This window comes from Heptranchias perlo, chromosome 22, assembly GCF_035084215.1.
Source record: "Heptranchias perlo isolate sHepPer1 chromosome 22, sHepPer1.hap1, whole genome shotgun sequence".
In the NCBI taxonomy this organism is placed as follows: domain Eukaryota; kingdom Metazoa; phylum Chordata; class Chondrichthyes; order Hexanchiformes; family Hexanchidae; genus Heptranchias; species Heptranchias perlo.
Window position 1 is genome coordinate 41,155,246 of NC_090346.1, and position 25,732 is coordinate 41,180,977.

At 40.6% G+C, this 25,732-nt stretch overlaps 1 protein-coding gene across 5 annotated transcripts in view; it reads left to right on the forward strand.

Annotated features, from left to right (window-relative positions):
- The window catches only part of usp7 (ubiquitin specific peptidase 7 (herpes virus-associated)), a 77,870-nt gene that overhangs the window by 9,140 nt on the left and 42,998 nt on the right, over window positions 1-25,732 (forward strand). For all 5 annotated transcript variants that reach the window (XM_068003356.1, XM_068003351.1, XM_068003354.1 and 2 more), the window contains exons 2-3: window positions 11,537-11,641; window positions 18,477-18,675. In XM_068003356.1, the coding sequence (XP_067859457.1) occupies window positions 11,537-11,641; window positions 18,477-18,675 (304 nt within the window). The remainder of the gene's footprint in view (window positions 1-11,536; window positions 11,642-18,476; window positions 18,676-25,732) is intronic.

Genomic DNA, 25,732 nt, shown 5'->3' on the forward strand with positions numbered 1-25,732 from the left:
CACGTGGTCTTGAGTTTGTTTTAACTGACTACGTACACCTATAACCACGCATGCTTAGTCCAGTTAGTATGGGTCTAGAATTTGTGCAGTTACTGTCCTAGAACCAAATAAGACTGAGTACACTTGTGGCCATTTGTTGTAGTGTGTATGTATGTCTTCATCAGTGAGAGTATACCAACATTATAACTGAAGAAAATATGCTGTGGAATGCTCTTATTTTGTTTCTGGATATCTTAGTTACCCCATCAGCGTGTATAATAAGACCAGTGAAATCTTTGCTTGTCAATCGTATTAAGAGAAATAGATCCCTAATATGGAATATGCTATTGTAATTTAGTGTTCAGATGTTATCAACTCTGGCAATACTTGAATAGCTTGAAGATGTCTTTTAGACCTAGAACTCTGGCTGCAATCTTGCTGACACTATCTGTTTGGCTCTCACCATCTTCCATCTTGCACTGGTTTCTTCACCTTCCTTGGATGCTCATTCAGTCTGAGTCAAGTGGTGTGCAACCTTGGTTTTTTGTTCAGGTATTCTTACATCAAGTGCTTTTGTTCTGGTTGGGATAAGGAAACCCACTCATGTTTGGCGTCTGGTGTCCCACCAAAGAGACTTCAAGATCCTCTCTGTTCACTTTTTTTTCAAATTCCTGCATGGCCTTCTCATCCTATTTGGAAAGTCTTTTCCAAATTGCAGACTCCATTCCTCTGATTGTATTATTGCTTGTTTAATGTGTATCTTTCTCTTTTTGCCTTGCTACGAAAGTGTGTCTCGCTGCTTTCAGATTCCTTTACTTTCTGCTTGGTCTCCACTCCTTGTAGAGGTCTGAGATATTTTAGATGAGGACCCCTATAAGTTGCAATTACTGTGTTTTTTAAAACTACAGGGATTGTAGGGTGCAGCACTGGCAAAATAAATGGCTTTCTCTACTTAACTTGAAAATGTGTACATAAAGATAACTTCTAAAAATCTAAACCAGCGTGTGAAACAAATTCTTTGATATCCAACAAGAGAGATCTTGCATACTTTTGTATTAATAGAGCAGTAGCTTGTTGGCTGTCAGTTGAGCAGAAACCCACACCTCAACTCATTGCAGACTTTAGTTTCTCTATGGCAGGATGGTACTGGCTGTCAAAACTTGCTCCTCACGGGTAGATTTTCAAGTTAGCGTTGCTTTGAAAGTACATTTCTCTCTTCTCCCCCCGCCCTTCACACACCCACCAGTACAAGTTTCCTTTTATTGTGGTCATCAACTGCCTTTTAGGTATTTAATGTAATGCGATCGAGTCTTGTTCTGCAATGGATAGGTTGAGCCAGCTGTTAAGTTAGAAGTGTCATCAGTTTATGAACTGCGTAAGAATATTGAATAGTTGCTGGAGGATTTTGTTGGTAGGTTTCAGATAGTGCCATAAATTGCTTCAGTAGTTATTTTGGAATTCGACTGCAGTAATGCCTTTAACTCTATGATGGGCATCTATCTGGAGTTAGTCAAAATGATGGCAGTTACTGCATTCGACTAAGGGTACTCCAACTGTTAACGTTGGTGAGAAACAAATTTGGCTTTGCAGGATGTAACTCGAGTCGGGCATGTTTAGAGCTCTTTCCTAAACAGGACAATTGAAGTTCCAGCCATGCAGTATAAACTGGGTTCTGTTCTGATGGAATCCAAGTTGCATCTACTAGACTTAGACTGGTAGCCAAAGTGTTAATGTACTTTTAGAACTTTGTAGGTTACTAGATTATTTTGGGTAGTAAACTATTAAGAATTCACCTTCCTTTATACCATATGGTCTTTTAAATAGATTGAAGCTGGTAATTGTTCCATACTATGCATTTTATCAATACCACAAGTAAAAATTGTAGCTTCATTAATTCATGGAATCTAATTACTTTTAAATGTGTTGAATACTGAAGGCAGTTAGACTGTTTTATGACATGAGAAAGTTGTTCTGGCACCAGAAAGGCTGTTGCAGAGGTAAGAATTTTCAGCTGGCTTGATAAATGATTGTCTGCGAGACATTTATTTTATTAAAGGAAAGTTTAAGCAGTGCTAATGCACTGCTGTTTATTTACTAAGCATGCAGGTTTCTCGTGACTCGCAGCTCTTCTGTTACTATGGCATAAAGAATTGTTTTCATTGTGGACAGTTTAGAATGTGAATTATGAAAATTATGGAATGTGGAATAAATTCATTTCACAATACAGAAATTTAAGTTCATTGCTGCTGTTGGATGTGAGGCTCTTACCTGGAGAACAGCAGGCAGTCAACAAAACTATGAAAAGTAAGTGGATGGGTGTAATGTAGAACTGTTTCCTCAGGTTGAAAAAGCTGATGTTGTTTTTAAAAGTCTAATTGGAATGTTAGGCAGCCATTATGATGGGGTCAAGGACATAGAGGTGAACATATACCTTCTGGTTATTCCTTTTGGACCTGCTCATTTTCGATTGGTTACAGGTTATGTATCGCATTACAAAATGGGCAGTTAACTGACATTTATGATGTAAAGAATACACTCCAACCACTTGTTCCATATACAAGCAGTACAGACTGAATTATTAATTATTTCTGTTTAGAGATAGATAAAACAAAACTGACAGTTTGAAATGCATTACTTTTATTTGAAGGGAAGAAAGAATATTTATTGAAGTACCAATACAAACGGACCAGAAGGATTGTAACAATTGCAAAACGTTTAGAAGAAACTTTTCTATTGTCAGTAAGTACAGGGAATGATGGGTCTGCAGAGACTTTTGTGGCCAGGTAAAGTCTTTTGGTACAAGATGGTGATGGTTGTGGTTTTTAGAATGAGGGGATTTGATTAGCTAAACCATCAATTTGAGCACGGTAATGGAACCAAAATTCCCTTGTGTTGTAAAATTAATTTTCTTGTGATAAAATGCAAATCATTTTTTTTTCCTCACCAGTTTTCTTAACTGCCTCTCCTGAAGCAGTCAACTCCTTGTTGGGGCACGGCTCCACGAGTGTCCCGAGCCCTTCGGCCATAATTCATGTGTGAGCCTTAACGGTGAGTGTCAACAAGCTATTTGACTACAAGGGGCATCACAACCAAACACAATCTTATCCTTGCCTGATGTCCATGTGTGTACATTTTGTAAGGGTTGCTGGATAGCAATCAGAAGCAAGGACCCTAGCTCTTTCTCCCCTCTCCCCCCCCCCCCCCCCCCCCCAACCTTGGGAAATGAATTCAATTTTAGTGCCCTAGCTGAGAAGTAACACAGCACAGACCGGGATAGAACCTGTGAACGTCCTGACCTGTGTAGCTCGATTGTTCATTGGATAAACTTACTGAGCTGTCGGGAAGTTCAAATCAGAATCTTGAAACTTAATTTGTCATAGGATTTGACAGCCAGCTGTTCCATCTGGTACTTGGGCCTTGTATAAACAGCAACAGTGTCCTATTACAAAGTTCTTGCCAGCAGCAATCTTTTTGACATTTAAATAATTCAGTCACTTTGAGTATTCTTGAATTTTTTGTTGAGCTGAACAAGATATAGACTAGAGAATGAAACTGCACCCTGGTAAAGGAGTGCTATAATTCCCTCAAAGTTCCTATTAAATTTATTTGTCAAAGTTTTGATTTTATTTAGTTACCAATACCTTTTGCCTTTGCTGTTTGCCAGATGTTCGTGGCCTGCTGTGGCCCTACCTTGGATGGATCATAATCATTTGATGCCAGCACCTGGCTTTGAGATCTGTACTGGATGTTGTAGATCCTTTGTAGCCACCAGAACCTGTTTTCATTGTCTACTGACTTGTAATTTCCAGCACTAGGGAGCTTGTGCAATGTTCAGCAAAAGTACTCGTGAATATCTTATCTACTGGAAAACCATCCTGTTGTCAAAAATGTCCAAATTTGGTTCATTCCTGTATTTGTTTCAATCCTGGAGCTCAGCATTCTAAAAGAAGCATGCTTTCATCTAGTGCAAGTTATTGCTCCAAGAAACAGCTTGAAGGGAATACAGTTAAAGCAGGTCACAACATTTCTTGGCCTCTGGGACCTATTGACGAATGCTGGAACCTCAAGTGCTTTGGTTGTAACTAACTGGTACAGAGAGTATGTACTGGTGCATCATGAAGCAATGCTTTTTGGCCTCAATCAAGAAATGCATGACACTATAATACTAATTATATCACGAGTCCCCTGCTGAATGATCTGTTCAGCTTTTCTTGTAAATGCAAGGCTAAATCATGGAAGGAGATCTGAAGGGGTCTCAAAAGTGTATCCTTTGCAATTTCATCTGATCTAGAACTTGGTTGAATTTATTCAGTCATTTTAAGAGCCTCCATTGGTTTTAGCTATAACATCTGATCCTCTACTACTGTTCAAATTGCCCCAGTCTAGTGGGTATCTTATTGAGCATGGATTTTTAAAAAAAAACTAATGGACAGCTCTTTCAGAGAGCCATCACAAGTGAGATTGGGCCAAACAATCTTGTGCTGTAAATTTCTATGATGGTGGATCGTTGTGGATCAAGTAGCCAATATTTCAAAAGCTTCAAGGCTAGAATAGGAATCATTAAAGATCCAGAAAGAAAAATCTGTTTGCCTTCACCTACCCAGCAGTGACTTCCAGTGACTGATTTCAAATGGTTGTCTTTGATTAGCAGTTAGGCATCAGGCTACTACTTTCACAAGGACTTTCTCAAGGCACTTGAGAATTGAGGATAGTTCAGATTTAGACATAAAGACCAGATACATTTAGACCAAGGAAACCCCAAGTTTTACTTTGCAGTTCTGAAGAAAGAGAATACCAGCCTCAACCTCTGTTGCAACTATCCTTGGACTATGGCACTTGTATACCCTCCCTTTGTTCATTCCCCTCACTGGAGGATGGGTAGACATCTGGAAGGAGCATGCACCTAATCTGTATAAATTCAGCCGTATTTCCTAGGGCATATGTGAGCGTAAAGTTTAAGCAAATTGGTTAGCTCTGTTATCCTTGCCTTGAGAGAAGGAATGTTGAGTGCAGGCAGCAGTGATTGGGTTTGGTAGCACAAATGAGCTACATAACTAAAGTTGTGTTGTCCTTAGACATGATTGTTTGCACAGTGCAAGAGGAGGGAGACAAGAACCTTGTTAATTACTGGTTAAAATAAATGAGTATCGCCAGTAACCAGTAACGCCGTAATTCGTTGTTGAAAGAACTGACCTAATCAGACTGGTGGTGGAAGCTGCCTGAATTGCACATGGTTTAGCTCTAAAAGTTTAGTGCTGGTTAGTGGATTTATCCCGTTACTGTCGCAACTATGGGTTGTTAATCCATCAACAATAGCTTGATTCTAGCCCAGGTGGTTATAAAATAGCAAGTTTAATAGATTGACTTACAACAGAGTTGCACTGCAGCTGTCTCAACATTACATTCAACGGTATTTTAATTATAATACCACTGTCCACAGATTACATTAGACAAGCAATCAATACCATCTGTCCGCCGAATCCAAGTTGATCAGATTTAGCCTTCGCGGATTGCCTGTGGCAATGGACTTTCGACCATCCCCTCTTGAGCTCCCACTTTCCAATCCTCCTTTAACTTCCTTCTCCCTTACCAGTGTCTTCATCTTAGTCTCTACCTCATTAAAAAGTCTGACAGAAATTCCTATTTTAACTCCTCGTCCTCCTGCACAATTTCTTTCCTATTTTCTCAAGGGTGTGCATGACCCTAGTTTTGACTACTTCACGTACATGTGGATTGTCGAGCATAAACCATCCAGTGCACTCGCCATGGTTTATTCTGCCACGGGCTTGAGGTGTGGCTACCTCACTCGGTCAGTACCACATCCTTCCCTTCTCGTCGGAATACAGTCAATTCTCTTAACACTAGCTACCTCAAACCTTTAAAACTCGAGCCCATCCAGAGACGCCATTGTTAGCGGATTTCTCCCGTCACTATCGCAACTATGGGTTGTTAATGCAACAATAACCTCCGCTTGATTCTAGCCCGAGTGCTTAGAAAACAGCAAGTTTAATAGATTGACTTACGACAGTTGAACTGCAGCTGTCTTCAACATTACATTCAACAGTATAATAATACAACAGTCCACAGATTATATTAATGACAAGCAATCAGTATAACCTGATCTGTCCGCCGAACCCAAGTTGATCAAACTTAGCCTTCAGGGACTGCATTGGACCTCTGACCGTCCGCTCTTAAAGAGCTCTAATTTTTGGGAGGGAGCATGCTCTATCATTATATTATTTGGCTGCATTGTTCTGTACGTAAGCACTGCCGGTCTTACTCATGGTTGTAAACCATCCCACTTTGCTGACGCTCAGAAACCACCAAGAATTGTTTGTCTTAGTGTTTACGTAGCCTTTTACTGTTATCAGGTCTTAGTATGTTTATACTAGGTTAGGGCATCCTGTCTTGAATCTTACTGTTTTTCACTATTCTAAGGCCCCAGCATTCTTTCAATGACCTCTTGGGTTTCTGTAAGTTATCCTCACAGAGATGTGGACCTTTGCCATCCTATTTTCTATGCTTGTTTTAAACCATATTGTTAGTGCTAAATGGAAGATGTTCTTCACTTGTGGTATAATAATCTAGCTCTGCTCAGATGTTGCTTAAATGAGGTGTCTTGCCCAGTTCACTTAGTTTGAAATGAGCTTAGATCATCTTGAAGTGGGAATTTTGTTACAGAACACTCTGTTCTTGAGGTTCATAAGACATTTAGAAAGTTGAAGGGGAAGGAAGGCTAGCTATGCTAAGGTAGCTTTTGGGCTAATATATATGGTGCTTTAAAAGCTATGTAACTTCAATGTTTTCGCTAAGTATTGCTGCATTAGTGCATTGTAAACAACTTGGCTTTGATAAAGTGCACAAAGCTGGGCTGCACATTTTGATGAATCCTACCCTTTTTGATTATCCAAACTTTGTGCTTTGGTGAGTGGATTTCAGGGTGTTGCCGAAGTTAAGCATGATATACAATTGGTATGGCTTACTTGGTCAGTGTATGTAGTTCAGAGCAACTTAGAAAACTTCTACCTCCCTGGCCTTTTATTTTTCTATCTCCGGTACTGTATGTAACTGTTCTTAAAGTTTGTTTGTGTATCTGCACTCATTAGTTCTCTGCTGCTTTTGCAACTGAGAACTTGAAATGCAGCTCAACTGAGTTGTTGAATGGAGTGACACAGAATGCAGCCATGAAGTGATTTTACCTTTATGGTGCAAGCCTGGGGAGAATCTCAGTTGGAGACCTGTGACTTCTATATTCCGCTCTCACTGATATGTTACAATCTCCCATCGCTGCTTAGAGCTGTTGGGTGCTGGTTTGCATGGGTGAGGCCAATTTAACAGATCCATTCAGTAAATTAGACTTTTGTTGCCCATTCCAAGCTTGGAAGTGCATGGTGTAATTATTCCCTACATTCAACAGTTTGTACAAGAGTTTGTTCGAGGCAGTTAACATAATGGTTTGTGATCATAAATTTCTTTAGAAAAATGCAATTATTTGAGGCAATCTCCTAAAACTAAAAGGAGTACAGTGGATGTTTTTGGATTATTGGACTGTGTTTGATAAGGTGCCATGTAAAAGACTGGAATTAAGGGATGACTAAAAGAGCGTAGAGGAAAATGGATTTTTTTTTTTCGAACTGGTGAAATGTGAGTGGCGGCATACCCTTGGGATCTGCTGGACTTGATGTTTTCTATCTAAATGATTTGGACGTGGCACAAGAGAATGGCATTGAAGTTTGCTGATACATAGCTAAATTATGGGACTTGACAAACCACAAGGAAGTTTGCAGGAGTGGGCAAGTTCAAGGATGATGCAGTTCAAGGCAAAGATATATGGCAGTAAATTTCAGGTGAAAGGAATGTCATTAATGGTAAGATTATTAAGAATAGAAGAGTATAAAGATCTTATGAAACATAGGTATTTAAGATGGGCATGCAGGTAGAAAAGGCCAAAGAATGAAAATTGGATTTTGGGTCTTCATAGCACGGAATAGCAAAGAAAAGTAATACATTTATACAAGAAAACAAAAAAGCTAAATACTGCAGATGCTGGAAATCTGAAATAAAAACAAATTGCTGGAAACACTCAGCATGTCGGGATGCATCTGTAGACAGAGGAAGGTAGGGTTAATTGACCATTCATCAGAACTGGGTGATGTTACAGATGAACAGCTCATGAGAAACAACAGAGGCAGGAAGGAAAAAAATGACCTGTGATTTAGGTATTCTGCAGTAACCATTTGCATATCTTCTGGATCTCGGATACACTTTTTATTTAATGTCATTATTGTTTCCTTTTGTTTTTTGCACCATTATCGCATTTGTCATTTGATCATCTGTCCACCTAATCACAGATCGTTATTTTCCCCATCCCACCCCTTTTCCCTGGTTCTCTTCCTCCTTACCAGCTGTTGATCTTAAACTTTTGTCAGAACTGGGAGATGTTAATCGACCTGAAACGCTAACCGTACCTTTCCCTCTCTACAAATTTATACGACCTGGGTTAGGCCACAGTTAGAATATTGATAGGTTCTGGGAAGCCATTATAGGAAATGTATTGGAACCATGGAAAGGGTACAGTGATTATTCTTGAATAATATCAAGAATGAGAGATTGTACTTCTGAAAGGCTCAATTTTTTCCCCCATTGGAAGAGAAAGCAAAGGGAGCAGACCTAATGGAGATTTTCGAGACCATGAAATGTTTTAAGAGGGTAATTAGTGAAAGATTATTTCCACTGTTTAATTAGTAATAAGGGGTTAGGTATTCAGGATTACCATTAGAAAAATGAGGATACACTCTCAACCATTTGAGAATCAGTGTATAACAAAAGGAATCATATGCATTTTCGGAAGGCATTTGATGAGGGTCAAGCACGAGATTTATCAACATTAAGCCATATGGTATTTTGGGGAATGTAGCTGCATGGATAGAACATTGAAATATTTGTCTCAATAACCACTTGTGAAAGAGATCATAATATTTAAAAGGGAATTAGCTATGTATTTGAAAAGGAAGAACATAAAAGATATGGACAAAGGATAGGGTAATGGGATTACAGTGGATAACTTAATTTGAAGAACTAGCTTTGGCTCATGGAGCTGAACAGCCTCCTGTATTGTAATTTCTATGATTGTATGCTAGCAAGATTAGTGACCTTGATGAAGGTGGTTGACCTACCTTGAGTTTGGCATAGTTAGGGCAGTCTTGAAGGCCAATTCTGGAATTCATGCCCCAAATTGTTTCATTTGTTTAAGTTACAGTGCTGGAATTTTGTCCTTCAAAACATTTTTCCCTTGAAAGGGAAGTATCACTTTGATCAGGGCTTTACTGTTCAATGTAATGAGCCAAGGGCATCTGCTTATCTAGGCAGTTTTGCATTTGGTAACAAAGCAATCAGTAAGCCCATGACACAGCAGTCTGACTAAATGGGTTGTGGAATATATTTTGTTGTGATAGCTGCTCCAGAACCATCAGGAAAACTTGAGTTCAATCTTTGGCTGTGATGTAACCATAATAGACAATGTGCAGTGGGTTCTTTTGGCACTGTTTGCAGGGCAACTGCATGAAATAACTTGCATGCTTTTACATAGTTACTGTCTTGACCTAACATCTAAAGCCAACAGGCACTTTGCTTCTTTGTTCCAAGGCTGAGTAACTAGAGCATTTCTCTGCATGGCAGAAATTATGGCTATCAACCAAATTAAAAGTGTGGTGTGCTGGATTGGGTCTTCTGGATCTTAGTCCCAGGTTGCCATATGACTTCAGGTTGCTGATATCAGCTTGGTTGAGTTGGTAGCCTGAGTCAGAATGTTACGGCTTTAAGCACCACCCAAGGACTTGAGCGCATAGTCTAGGCCACCACTTAAGCACAGTACTGAGGGAGTGCTACATTGTTAGTGGTGCTGTCTTTCAGGTGAGGCATTAAACTGGGCTTGTTTGGGTAAAAATCCAATGACACTATTTGAAGAGGAGCATTGAGTAACGTGTTTTGGACAAGATTCCTCCAAGAACAGAATAACTGACTGTTGTCTCATTTGGTGTTGGTGGACTCTTGCTGTGTGCCGATTGGCTGCATAGCTGTGATTACACTTCCAAAGTCATTTCTGAGGATGTTATGGCACTGTATAAATGCCTGCTCTTTCTTTCATTAGTGCTTAGTGAGAGGCTGCAATAAATACATGTTTACAGGAATGAATTTCAAAACTTTGAAGAAACTACTTTGCTAGCAAACCTGTGAGATTTAGTTTTTTGGTGAAATATAGTAGTCAGAAGCTAGAAATCTCCATCATTTTATCTGTGAAATTGGAACAAGTTTCTGGGTTACGTATGAGCTTCAAGGACTTTTATTTCATATGTCTGCAAGTAAAATACCCAGAACCCTTTTGCAGTTGGGCTGCTGTGAGCATAGTACAGATTCCAGCATTGTAATGCCTGTTTTATCCCAATTTTGTCAGTGTATTCCCTCCTTTTTAAAAAAAATGTATAACTAGAATCACAGTCAACCATGCAATTCTGATTCCACGTGAGTTAGTTGTAATTGTGCTGCCAATTGTGCACTTTTAGGAGGACTTCCCTCCCTCCTGGTATAAATACTCGCCCCCCCCCCCCCACCCCTTGCCGGCCCACCCAAAACAAGAAAAAGGCAAGTGGACAGAGTATGAAAGTGATTGTCACTGTTTATTACAGATCTGCCAGCTCTATCTTCCAGACTGTAACTTGGGAGAGAGCACTTTCCTGTGCTTGTGTTACGGCCTATAGCTTTGGTGTTTTTTTTGGTGGGATTAGGGGTCTCTGAGGAGATAATGCTGTTGCCTCCGTATTGGTGCCAATGGAATCAGAGTTTCAGATCCTTCCTTAGTCGGCTAATGGAGGGCCAGTAGTTACCAAGGAGTTCTGCAAATTGACAAGACAACCTCCTTCAGTCCAGGCTCTCAGATCATGCAAGTTGAAGCACTTGGGATTGCAACCACTCTGGCAGGAAGTTGCTGCTATCCCGCATTCCATCCACCACTTGCCACCCCACTGCCAAACGCAACTGATCTCAAATAACCTTTTAATAAGGAAAAAAACACTTCTTCAATCCACAAGGAAATCCAGACAGTGGTACTGACTAATTGGCTATCTTGCTTTGTTATTTCTTGGCTGCAGGTTTAAACATTGTTTTTATTAAAAAAAGGACAATGTTAGTTTACTAAAGAAGAAACGAGAGCTTAAAACAGGTGTAGTTGCTTTGATTTGCACGCACTTGTCTGTGAAGGTCATATTCGTTTTCCTGTTTGGAGCATCTGTAATATGGTGGCATTGCTACATTAATTTGTTAATGCTAGCCTAATTTTTAGTAAATAAGTTGTAACTCAAAAGTACGTTCAATGGCGTATATAATATAGGGGCTGTTGGAAATGTGCAGCTACTATCTACAGATTTGTATGAAAGAGCTGATGCATAGTACTTTAATTTTATTGGTCTAACAGTGTAATACATAAGAAAATCTTCAAAATTCTGCAGAGGAAACAAGACGTTTATAGTCTTTAGCAATGATGCATTTCATTTTCTTTCAGCTGGGGATGCAGATGATCCTCCACGAATCACCCCTAACCCAGTCATCAATGGTAACGTAGCAATGGCAGATGGGCACAACAACACAGAGGAAGACATGGAAGATGGTAATGTTTTGTTTATCTGTTTAGTATGGAAAAAGTCCTTTTTTTATAGTTGGGGAATTTATAGTCTTTAATTGGACCAGTACCCCCTTGACATGTTCACTCGTTCCACGATTCTGATTGAAACCTCTACTCCCGTACAACCATGTTTGAACAATACATTTTCAGAAATATCTCCTGACATTACATAGAAACAATGTTTTGATGTAAGATTTTAAATCTATAAAAAGGTTTGAATTTGAATTGGGTGAATGAATTTTTTGCATATCGAAATAGTGATAGTGCTAGGAATGAAAGCATTTTATGCTTTGTCTGGCTAAGGATGTTTGGATGCCTGGTTAAAGCTCCCTCCTCATTAGAGTGCCTTGTACTACAGCAGCCATCACTGCGTCCTGTCCACAAATTGGTGCTGAATATTGACAGTTTGGTGTGGACTTGGTCATTTGATTTGATTGGACTGCACTGTAACTCAGTACCTGATGTTGAAAGACTTATTTTTTAACCAGTTGTCTTTATCCTTCCTTCCTTTTCATTTTCCGATCCTCTTCTCCCCCCGCCGCCCCCCCCTCCAAAGAGAAAATCAGTCAACAATTGTGTGCTTGAAATGGGTTTCACCAAAATGTGCTAATTTTTGATCGGTAATACTGTGTTGTGACGGGGTCTTTCAGTGATTTTTTAAAAAAAAATCTCTATGCTAGGTGTTGGATAATATCATGTACAACAATACACATGGTTGTGTAGCCCAAGACTCTACAATTGGTGTTTCTTGATGGCTTTTTCTAAATCATTTACATTTATGCAACTGATCAAAGATGGAATAACTGGAGACATTGAAACTACTTTTGTAGCAGCTGAAATGAATTTCCAGGTGCTATGGCAATAAAAAGATCTAGAGACAAGATGTATTTAACAGTCAAAGTTAATTCCTTTTATGTATGAGATAGGTTGGCTCCAGTTACTTCCATTGTTGAATGTCATGGAAGTTTGCATTAAAGGACTGCAAAAGGAGAGATTTTTGATGTAGGAATATTGTATACATTGGCAAGAGCTCTGAGAGGGGTGTGCCAACTGGAAGAAAAATTATTTTGAACCAAGGTAGTAAATATGATCCAAAGTGGTTGGTTTCTGGTGATGAACCTATTGCCTGCTTAGCTCCTAGATGTGCAGCGGGAATGATTATAACAAATGACTGGATGCTATGATATCCTATTGTGAAGCTTTTAAGATTAAAGTACAATTTTGATCATAAACAGGACTAATGACAATGCTGTTGGTTTATATTTTGCTAAATCTTTATTAAGGACCAGATTTATTACACATATTCTCCTCCAGATCAGATATTCTACAAATGAACACTTATGGGTTATATATGCCTGCGCAGCTAAACGGAAGATTGAGAATTGCACACAGTTCTAGCAAGATGCCTCCCCATGGGGTAGGTGCTCTCTAAATAAAAATCCTGGTCACAAGGAATTTTTTTTCCTACTTGGAGCATGTTACGAGAGATTCCTCAATTCTTCCTCATTCATTCAACTTCTGCATATAAATAGGAATTTCAGTCATCTAACTGTGGGGGAGGTGGGAAAAAGAATGACCACTTTAAGAAATACACCATTGCGCTACCATTTGGGTCAGATAATCTTTCCTTCACTGATTAAGACTTTGTTGTGTACCTTTTTAGTTTTTCTTGTCAGTGCTGATTTTTTTTTTTGTTGGTATGTAAAATTGGTTTTGGAAGTGTCTTATTATTTAAAAACAAAATCACTTGTCTCAGCTGATGCTTTTCAGTATCAGCCCCTAAGGACTACTTTGGGTTTGGTTGCAATGCTCAATTTAAAATTTGTGGAACACAATGGATCCTTCTCCAAACCCATGACCTACATTTAGCCTATCTTCAACATTGCAAGAGTTTCAGAAATATGAAGCCTATGTCAAATCTGCAAAAGTGTTCAATGAAATGGTCATTTGCTGCATTTCGAACCTACATTCCTCCAGGTGCAGGGCTACCCAGGTCAGTCAAAGAATTGAGTTGAAACCAGTTGTGTGAGTGGCAATGTATTGGCCATGCTGTGTTCTATGCTAACAATCAAGGAGAAAATGCTGAGGCCCTTCATGACTTGTGCAGTCTCCTTCAGAACTTGTCAAAAATTTTATCATTTCTGTTTTCGGCAGCCAAGCAAGTACTGCCCAATGCTAGTTCCAATCAAGTGATTACATCATTGAAGTTTTTGACCAGCACCTGGGCAGTGCTACTGTCTTTGGTGTTCATCAGCACAGCTCAATGAGGTAACCTCTTTCCTTTCGTTCTTCGGCTATGGGTGTTGCTAGCAAGGCCAGCATTTTTTGCCCATACTGGATGCCCTTGACAGTGTGGTGGTGAGCCACTGCCTTAAACCACTGTAGTCCATGTGGTGAAGATGCTTCCACGGTGCTGTTAGGTAGGTCATTCCAGAATTCCGACCCATCAACGATGAAGAAACGGTGGTGTATCTAAGTTGGGATGGTATGCGGCTTGGAGGTGATGATGTTCTCGTGCATCTGTTGCCCTTGTCTTTCCAGGTGGATGTTGTGGGTTTGGGAGGTGCCATTGAAGAAGCCGTGGTGAGTTGCTGCAATGCATCCTGTAGATAGTACACACTTAGTCACAGTGAGCTGGTGGTGGAGGGAGTTGATGTTTAAGATGGGCTATCAATCAAGCAGAGTGCTTTGTCCTGGATCATGTCCAGCTTCTCTGGTGTTGTAGATGCATCCATCCCGGCAAGTGAACAGTATTCCATCACCCTCCTGACATGCCTTGTAGGCTGTGGAGAGGCAATAGGGAGTCAGGAGGTGTGAGCCACTTGCCACAGAATACCTAGCCTTTGACCTGCCATAGTAGTCACGGCATTATCTGGCTAGCCCAGTTGAGTTTCTGGTCAGTGGCGACCCCCCAGAATGTTGATGGGGGATTCGGCAATTGTACTGGCATTGACTGTCAAGGGAAGATGTCCAGACTCTCCCGTTGGAGATTGCCTGGCACTTGTGTGGCATGGATATTACTTGCCACTTATCAGCCCAAGCCTGGATGTGTCCAGGTCTTGCTGCATGCAGGTATGGACTGCATTATTGTTAATGTAGAGTAGGTTGAGCAGATTAGGGTAAACTTTCCACCGGCACCCCCTTCTCAAATGTAAAAGCAACATGTTGTTCGAGGAATCTTCTCTGAAAATTTCTGTAAGACGACTTTGGGATGTTTCCTGCCTTAGAGGATTTCTTGCAATATATGGCTGACTTGGCTTGCCCTCCATTTATGGCAGTGACTGACGATTAACCGGTACCAGCTCCTTTAAAAGCTAGTGGTACTTTGACATCGCTGGTGGTTCTGATTGACACAACTGACTACGGTAGGTTTTGAACTTAAAGAATGCGTGTACCCTCTTTCCAGATGAAATTGAGCCTGAATAAAAGGGGAGCAGTATGCCCTTTTCCAGATAATTCTATTTCTAATAATGCTGTCATTTCTCTTGGATAGCCCTGATGCTGTCAGGAACCAATGTTATAAACCTAGTAATAAATATATTAACAGGGAAGAACATCCCTATAATTACCATTTTCCCATCACCCCTTTTTTTCTTCTCCACTCTCATGGGTGGTCATGATGTCACTTGTTGTGGACTTAACACTTTGTGTGTGTGTGCAATACTGAACTGCCACAACAGTCTACCCAGGCCTTGCAGCTGGTTTGGAGATGGCTGAGTCCCGATACACAACTGGAAGACTTGGACTGCAATGTAAAGCGACGTACGTCTCTATTTTCTGAATTGGCCTCCTCCAATAAGTCAGAGTAGAGGCACAGAACATAACATAAAGGGAGAGCAACGTTATGCGCTATGTTTGTCACTCTCTCAAAACCTGGGAGAAAAGCTTATATGGAGAAAACCAAGGCAGGTAGCATCTGTGTCCTCTGGACTGATGGAGCTTAATTATCATCATAACTCTGGGGTTTAGACTAGGGCATAGAAAATTGCCTAGCTGTTTTCTTCATGCATTGTATAGAATGTTTGTTGTGCAAGGCAAAGCTTTGTTTTGGACACGAGTTTTCAACCAAGATCTAAATTATCCAGCAGGGGCAGGAAGAAGCTCTGCTGCCATCCTTTCTGGCCCTAGCCAGTGACTTGATGGGGAACCACATGTTACAGTAGATGGGGGAAGAGAAACCATCAGGAATGCTATACCTTACACTTCACCTCCAAAACTCAGTAATGTTTTCCTCCCAGTGTCCCACCTTAATGTGGCCAGAATGTACAGAAGAGAGAGGGGATGACAAGTGAGTGCGAAATAACTTAAGTTATTGAAAGGATGTTGTCTGGCTCAAAAAAAAAATTATGATTTTACTTCAGTTGCATTGTGAAAGTACTTTTTGAGACTGAGAATCAGAAGATCTCTCACAATACTTGAGATTGAATTAGTGCTTTGCCAGTAAAAAGAGCTCTGGCAAAAAGTGCTCCTCAGCATGCATTTTCTGTATGTTTATACAAACAGTTGGCTGGTAAGTAGAATCTCCTGGGACTCTGAGAAGACATCCATAAAATAAACTTCTTGGTGATATTACATTGCATGATATTATATGGAGTGTTTTTGTGTATTGCAGTTTATATTTCCACTAGTGTGGATGGCTGCATAACTTGACGATGACTGTCCTTTAGAGCAGTGAAAATCTTGTTACAACTTCTTAAATACTATTCCAACCAACAGCTATTACCTTTTACCTTTTTGGTTCTATAGTCCTCCTTCATCTATTGACATTCTTGACATCTCTCATCTGATGTCAAATGGTACTCCCGTATTTCTTTCATCACTAAAACTGCCACAAAAGAAGCTCAGTTGCCTCTTATAAACAACTCCTTATTTTCCCCTCCACAACTGTTAACACTCTTAAACACTCAAACTCAAAAGCTCTCACATATATGTGAGCCTTTATAGCACACCTTTCACCTCTGGACAGGACACAAAAAAGGCTTGTTTGCTGGGCAATATCTTTCTCTGACCTTTATCTTCCAATCTTTCTCAACTTTTCTTGATTTTGCTGATTCTTCTGAGCATTGATCCTCTAGTTCTACCTTAGCTTCAAATAGGCTTTCTACATTCTTATCTCCTCACTGCATTGCATCTTTACCATGTTGAGAATGAAACTCCATAGCACTGTTGTCTTCTCCAATTTATTCTTTTCTAGTACCTCAAACTGAAATTCCTTGCCTCGTATAACATGCAGTCTTTTAAAACCTAAGCTTCACATCCCCTGGCCACTACAACTTCATTTATTTTGTTTCTAATTCCTTCATCCTTGGACTCCTACGCAATGGATCTAGGCCCTTTACCTATGTTTCACAATGACAAGAAAAACATATTTTGTCTTCCACTTGTTACTTACCATAAGTCTGGCCTTCCTCGTTCTTACTTATTTCTGAAGAATTTTTACAAGTTTCCCCACTGAACTTAATTCCTCAATTGTGGAACTTACACAATAAAGTACTGCCACCATGAAGGAAAATGCATCTGGGATATTGTCCTTTTAAGAAAATTGCACCGCATAGCTTTCTTTTTCCCCTTCCCTATCTGCTGTTTGTAAGGCTTTGTCCTGCACCATGATACCCCCTCCTGTTATTGAGACTGATATGCAAGGCATTAATCAACCTCCAGTAATATGCATGCTTTAACTAAGTGTTATCTTGAATTGTATACCAAGGATGTCCAGGCACCAGACATGGTCCTGTTGGAGAGAGGATATGAATCTTTTGCTTTGATGCTGCACTGCTACGGACTAAACAGATTGTGTACTTCCTCAAAATTTCACTGCCAAATTTTTGTACTGCTTTGCTTTACTGCTATTTTTATGTGGAGGTTGAACGTGAGGAAAATAGTAATTACTACAGTAGTTGTGGTCTTAAATTTTTCAAGAGATTCAACCTCTGCATGCAGAGCTCCCTACAGGCCTAATCCATACTTCTGATCTTACTATTTTGCAGTTATATTTCAGTGCTCTTGCTGTTGGCATCTTAGTGCAGCCTCCTGGAGGCAGAGAACAAAGCCTTGTATGCAGCAGAGTGGGGAAAGATCACTTGACAGCTCAGGGTGAAATGTTTTTAAGAGGAGCAGTATCCCAATTATTCAATTTTCCGCACTCTTAAAATTCTATTTGTACAAGGAATCTGAACTTTTCAAAGAACAAGGAAGTCATTGCTTATGGTAAATAACATGGGCAAATAATGCCACTACTATGCACCCACAATTCTTGGTGCAAGCAGACTCTTTTGGATGGCATTTTCTTTCAGGGTGGTAATGAAAAAGTTGGCTGTTAGTGATTGTTTTATCCCTAAGTGATCACTGTGGCTGTATACTACTTACACCGTGGGGCTTTTTGCGAACCGCCTATACATTTTGTGCAAATTTGGGCTCTTAACAAATGAGCCCCACTTGCACCCGATAGCACTCAATATAGACTACTGCTCTAAATTCTAAAGCAGTTTCCTCGTCTTGCTTCCCAAAGAACAGAAACTGTGTAGGTATACAGTGGCCTATAAGAAAAGCTGAAATCAACATTTTTTTCTTGGAAATATAAATGTAGATGTTACAATGTCCAATTGTAACTGAAAAATTGAGTTTCAAGACATGCAAGAATTGTAATGGTGTCTTGCTGGTGAAAATATTTTTACACTACATCAGAGGATGATATTTTGGCAGTTGTAACATTTTGAAAGCCACAGATCAGATTTAGGCGCCATTCAACGAGACAGAACTGTAACCTTAAAATTGGTTTTAGTTTTATTTTAAACATTAAAGTTCTTTTCGATTTTGACAGACACCAGCTGGCGGTCAGAGGCCACATTTCGCTTCACTGTGGAACGGTTTAGTAGGCTTAGCGAGTCTGTGCTGAGCCCTCCTTGTTTTGTGCGGAATTTGCCATGGAAAATCATGGTAATGCCTCGCTTCCATCCTGATCGGCCTCATCAAAAGAGCGTTGGATTTTTCCTGCAGTGCAATGCTGAGTCAGATTCCACGTAAGTAAAAGCTCACTTTCTTAAAAATGGAAACATTCACTACATGAGAACAGCTTATGAATAGTCAGCCCACTTTACTGTGTACAGTTTGATGAGAAAAAGTAAACTGAATAACCAAAACCACTAAGTTCCTTTCATGAAGTCTTTATTGATTTTAATGTATAAATGGTAATGCAAGGAAAGTGAAATGTGTTAATTAGTGCTTTGAACCTCCCGAATCCCCTCCACTTCTCTCTCCTTTAAGACACTCCTTAAAACCTACCTCTTTGACCAAGCTTGGTCACCTGTCCTAATATTTCCTTATGTGGCTCGGTGCCAAATTTTGTTTGATCACTCCTGTGAAGTTCCTTGGGACGTTTTACTATGTTAAAGATGCCATATAAATGCAAGTTGTTGTTGAATGGGACCAAGTCCATTTGATTGGCTTGTAAGTATTACAGCTTTTCCCCCCCTCAGTTAGGGCAATGGGTTAAAATTAAGAGCTGGGAGAAATAAAACTGCTATTAAACAACTATTAATAACTTAAACTAGATTATTAACTTTTAATAAAACTATTATTGGTATAAACCAATTGAATAAAAACTTTTTTAAAAAACTAATTAAATAAAACAAGGTTAGATAGAGATGGCAGGGCAGTTGTTTTGTAACTACAGCATATGGGAGTTGATGGAGATCAGTGAGATCCCGAGCGACCACATCTGCAGTAAGTATCTGCAGCTTGAGGAACTTCGGCTGTTGGGCTGGAGTCCAAGCTACAGACATTGCGATGCATCAGGGAGTGGGGAGAGTTACCTGGACACTTTGTTCCAGGAGGCAGTCACACCCCTTGGGTTAAGTAGTACTTTAGAGTTAGTGGTCAGGGACAGGAAGGTGAGACTGCGAGTCAGACAGGTATGGGGACCCAGGATGTAGTAATGGGGGAGCCTCAGCCCTTGTCCAACAGATATGAGGTACTTGTTATCTGTATGGACGGAACAAGGACTGCAGAGAAAGTGGGCAAACTGACTACGGCACTGTACAGGAGACCATTCAAGTAGGGGGAGTAAAAAGGAATGTGGTAGTATCTATCAGAAGATACCGTTCTCTAGTCGTGGTCGAGAGTTCGAAGGCTGTGTTGCCTACCCGGTGCCAGGGTTAAGGATATCTCCTCGCGGTTGGCAAAGAACTTGGAGCACGAGGGGGAGGATCCGGTTGTTGTGGTCCACGTAGGAACCAACGACAGAGGTGTAGAACTAAGAATGAGGTTCTGCTGAGGGAGCTCGAGGAGCTAGGATCTAAATTAATAAGCAGAACCTCAGTGGTGGTAATCTTTGGATTACTACCTGAGCCACGTGCAAATTGGCATAGGGTCAAACAGATCAGAGTGTTAAATGCATGGCTTAGAGTGGTGTGGGAGGAAGGGGTTTCGATTCATGTTGCACTGGCACCAGTACTGGGGAGAGAGGGAGCAGTTCCGTTGGGACGGGCTGCACTTAAACTGGGCGGGTACCAGTGTCCTGGCAAATCTAATAACTAGGGCTGGAGATAAGGCTTTAAACTAAAAGGGGGGGGGGAGGGATCAGGTGAGGGGAAATTTAGAAATCTAAAGAGAAGACAAGGCAATAGAGCAGTGTAGTGATTTGGATAAGGGTAAGCAGAGTGTGACAGGAAGGGACAGAGAGCTTAACAGAAATCGTGCATTGACGAATAAGGTCAAAGCAGGGAATAATAGTAAAAAGTTAAAATTAAAGGCTCTTTATCTGAATGCAGGAAGATTTTGTGACAAGATAGATGAATTGGCACAAACAGATAAATGGGTTTGATCTAATAGCCATTACAGAGACGTGGTTGCAAGGTGACCAAAGTTAGTTTTTGGAAAGACCGGCAGAATGGAAAGGGGAGGGGGGGGGGGTAGGGGGGGTAGTCCTGATAAAGGATGAGATAAAGACAGTGGCGAGAAAGGATCTTAGCTCGGAAGATCAGGAAGTAGAATCAATATGGGTTGAGATAAGAAATAACGAGGCAGAAAACATGGAGTAGTTTGTAGGCCTCCTAACAGTAGCTATACTGTTGGACAGAGTAATTAACCAAGAAGTAATAGGAGCTTGTAACAAAGGTAATGCAATAATCGTGGGGGACTTTAATCTTACAGACTGGGCAAATCAGGTTGGCAACAGCAGTCTGGAGGACGAGTTCATGGAATGCATTTGAGACCGTTTCCTAGAACAATACGTCGTGGAACCAACTAGGGGACAGGCTATTTTAGATCTGGTCTCATGTAATGAGACAGCGTTAATTAGTAATCTCCTTGTAAAGGATCCTCTGGGGCAGAGTGCTCATCATGATATAATTTCACGTTGAGTTTGAGAGTGATATACTTAAGTCCGAAACTAAGTCTTAAACTTAAATGAAGCCAATTACATAGGTATGAGGGGCGAGTTGGCTAAGGAAATTGGGAAATTAGATTAAAAGGTACGACAGATAAGCAGTGGCAGACATTTAAAGAAATACTTCAACATTTTCAACAAATATTTTTTTATTCATTCATGGGATGTGGGTGTCGCTGGCAACGCCAGCATTCAATTGAGAAATAAAAACTCCACGGGAAAAGAGTTTAACATCTTTAGTTGGCTAACTAAAGATGTTAAGGATAGTATTAAATTAAAAGAAAGGGCTTATAATGTTGTGAAGAAAAGTAGTAAGCCTGAGGATTGGGAGAGTTTTAGAAACCAGCAAAGGATCAAGGACCAAGAAATTGAGAAGGGAGAAAATAGAATGAGAGTAAACTAGCTAGAAATATAAAAACTGATTGTAAGAGCTTCTACAAGTTTTTTAAAAAAGGAAGAGAGTAGCAAAAGTAAACATTGGTCCCTTAAAGGCTGAGACAGGAGAAATTATAATGGGGAATAAGGAAATGGCAGAGATGTTAAACAAATATTTTGTATCTATCTCTACAGTACAAGAGTCAAAAAGCATACCAAAAATAGTGGGTAACCAAGGGGCAGATGAGAGTGAGAAACTTAAAACAATTAATATCAGTATAGAAAAAGTACTAGACAAGCTAATGGGACTAAAAGCCATCAAATCCCCAGCACCCGATGGCCTATGGCCTAGGGTTCTAAAAGAAGTGGCTGCAGAGATAGTGGATGCATTGTGATCTTCCAAAATACCCTAGATTCTAGAACGGTCCCAGTGGATTGGGAGGTAGCAAATTTAACACCGCTGTTCAAGAAAAGAGGGAGAGAGAAAACGGGGAACTACAGGCCAGTTAGCCTGACTTTAGTCCTTGGGAAAATGCTGGACGTAGTAACAGGACAGTTAGAAAATCATAATACGATTAGGCAGAGTCAACATGGTTTTATGAAAGGGAAATCGTATTTAACAAATTTATTGGAGTTTTTTGAGGGTGTAACTAGCAGGGTAGATAAAGGGGATCCGGTGAATGTAGTATATTTGGATTTCCAAAAGGCATTCGATAAGGTGCCACATAAAAGGTTGATACGCAAGATAAGGGCTCATAGGGTTGAGGTAATATATTAGCATGGATAGAGGATTGGTTAACGGACAGAAAACAGTAGGGATAAACGGGTCATTTTCAGGTTGGCAGGCTGTGACTAGTGGGGTGCCGCAAGGATCAGTGCTGGGGTCTCAGCTATTTACAATCTATATTAATGACTTAGATGAAGGGACAGAGTGTAATGTATCCAAGTTTGTTGACGATACAAAGGTAGGTAGGGAAGTAAGCTGTCAGGAGGACAGTCTGTGAAGGGATAAAGACAGGTTAGGTGAATGGGCAAGGTGGTGGCAGACGGAGTATAATGTGAGGAAATGTGAAGTTATTCATTTTGATAGGAAGAATAGAAAAGCAGAATATTTATTTTTTTAATGGTGAGAAACTATTAAATGTTGGTGTTCAGAGGGATCTGGGTGTCCTTGTACAAGAAACACAAAGTTAGCATGTAGGTACAGCAAGCAATTAGGGAGGCAAATGGCATGTTGGCCTTTATTGCAAGGGGGTTGGAGTACAAGAGTAAAGAAGTCTTGCTACAGTCGTACAGGGCTTTGGTGAGACCTCACCTGGAGTATTACATCCAGTTTTGGTCTCCTTATCTAAGGAAGGATGTACTTGCCTTGGAGGCAGTGCAATGAACGTTCACTAGATTGATTCCTGGGATGAGAAGTTGTCCTTTTGAGAAGGAGATGTTGAGTAGAATGGGCCTATACTCTCGAGTTTAGAAGAATGAGAGGTGATCTCATTGAAACATAAGATTCTGAGGGCGCTTGACAGGGTAGATGCTGAGATTGTTTCCCTGGCTGACGAGTCTAGAACTAGGGGGCATAGTCTCAGGCTTAAGGGTTGGCCATTTAAGAGTGAGATGAGGAATATTTTCACTGAGGGTTGTGAATCTTTGGAATCCTCTATCCTCGAGGGCTGTGAATGCTGAGTCATTGAGTATATTCAAGGCTGAAATATATAGATATTTGGACTCTAGGGAATCAAGGGATATGAAGATTGGGCTGGAAAGTGGAGTTGAGGTCTAAGATCAGCCATGATCTTGTTGAATGGCGGAGCAGGCTCGAGGGGCCGTATGGCCTACTCCTATCTCTTGTCATTATGTAAGTCGTAGACCGAGAAACAGATTTAAATTTTATTGTCCTGTACAAAACTCTACAAACCATTATAACTTTTTAATTTGCTCAGGAGGAATAAAGATGGCAAAAAATTGTCTGTCTTAATACAAATGTGCTTAGTCAAGTGATTTAAATGGAATTGGCATTTGCTGAATCCAAGTTTTGATGAGTGTCAAAGCTCCACAACTGCTACTGTAAATGATGTCTTGCATAAGAAAAAACACCTGAAGTTGCAAGATTCTCATGGAGAAGGTTGAAAGTTAGATTTAACACATTAGATCGATAGGTTATTTTTCACTCTTGGATTGGGGTGTTGCTGGGAAGTCCACAGTTATTGACCAATCCTTCATCAAGAACACGATGGTTCAGTCTTCAGTAGCTACTTTTTAGACTAGGTGGCTTGCTAGGTTACTTCAGAGAACATTGAGTCAGCCATGTAGTGTAGGACTGGAGTAGGCCAGACCTATTAGGGGTGATGGGTTCCTTTATAGAATCATAGAAGTTTACAACATGGAAACAGGCCCTTCGGCCCAACATGTCCATGTCGCCCAGTTTATACCACTAAGCTAGTCCCAATTGCCTGCACTTGGCCCATATCCCTCTATACCCATCTTACCCATGTAACTGTCCAAATGCTTTTTAAAAGACAAAATTGTACCCGCCTCTACTACTGCCTCCGGCAGCTCGTTCCAGACACTCACCACCCTTTGAGTGAAAAAATTGCCCCTCTGGACCCTTTTGTATCTCTCCCCTCTCACCTTAAATCTATGTCCCCTCGTTATAGACTCCCCTACCTTTGGGAAAAGATTTTGACTATCTACCTTATCTATGCCCCTCATTATTTTATAGACTTCTATAAGATCACCCCGAAACCTCCTACTCTCCAGGGAAAAAAGTCCCAGTCTATCTAACCTCTCCCTATAAGTCAAACCATCAAGTCCCGGTAGCATCCTAGTAAATCTTTTCTGCATTCTTTCTAGTTTAATAATATCCTTTCTATAGTAGGGTGACCAGAACTGTACACAGTATTCCAAGTGTGGCCTTACTAATGTCTTGTACAACTTCAACAAGACACCCCAACTCCTGTATTCAATGTTCTGACCAATGAAACCAAGCATGCCGAATGCCTTCTTCACCACCATATCCACCTGTGACTCCACTTTCAAGGAGCTATGAATCTGTACTCCTAGATCTCTTTGTTCTATTACTCTCCCCAACGTCCTACCATTAACGGAGTAGGTCCTGGTCTGATTCGATCTACCAAAATGCATCACCTCACATTTATCTAAATTAAACTCCATCTGCCATTCATCGGCCCACTGGCCCAATTTATCAAGATCCCGTTGCAATCCTAGATAACCTTCTTCACTGTCCACAATGCCACCAATCTTGGTGTCATCTACAAACTTACTAACCATGCCTCCTAAATTCTCATCCAAATCATTAATATAAATAACAAATAACAGCGGACCCAGCACCGATCCCTGAGGCACACCGCTGGTCACAGGCCTCCAGTTTGAAAAACAACCCTCTACAACCACCCTCTGTTTTCTGTCGTCAAGCCAATTTTGTATCCAATTGGCTACCTCACCTTGGATCCCATGAGATTTAACCTTGCGTAACAGCCTACCATGTGGTACCTTGTCAAGGGCTTTGCTGAAGTCCATGTAGACCACGTCTACTGCACAGCCCTCATCTATCTATCTTGGTTACCCCTTCAAAAAACTCAATCAAATTCGTGAGGCATGATTTTCCACTCACAAAACCATGCTGACTGTTCCTAATCAGTCCCTGCCTCTCCAAATGCCTGTAGATCCTGTCTCTCAGAATACCCTCTAACAACTTACCCACTACAGATGTCAGGCTCACCGGTCTGTAGTTCCCAGGCTTTTCCCTGCCGCCCTTCTTAAACAAAGGCACAATATTTGCTACCCTCCAATCTTCAGGCACCTCACCTGTAGCTGTCGATGATTCAAATATCTCTGCTAGGGGACCCGCAATTTCTTCCCTAACCTCCCATAACGTCCTGGGATACATTTCATCAGGTCCCGGAGATTCATCTCCCTTGATGCGCGTTAAGACTTCCAGCACCTCCCTCTCTGTAATATGTACACTCCTCAAGACATCACTATTTATTTCCCCAAGTTCCCTAACATCCATGCCTTTCTCAACCGTAAATACCAATGTGAAATATTCATTCAGGATCTCACCCATCTCTTGTGGTTCCGCACATAGATGACCTTGTTGATCCTTAAGAGGCCCTACTCTCTCCCTAGTTACTCTTTTGCCCTTTATGTATTTGTAGAAGCTCTTTGGATTCTCCTTTGCCTTATCTGCCAAAGCAATCTCATGTCCCCTTTTTGCCCTCCTGATTTCTCTCTTAACTCTACTCCTGAAGGATATTAGCATTATGACAATTTGGCTGCTTTGTGGTCATTTATTTTCT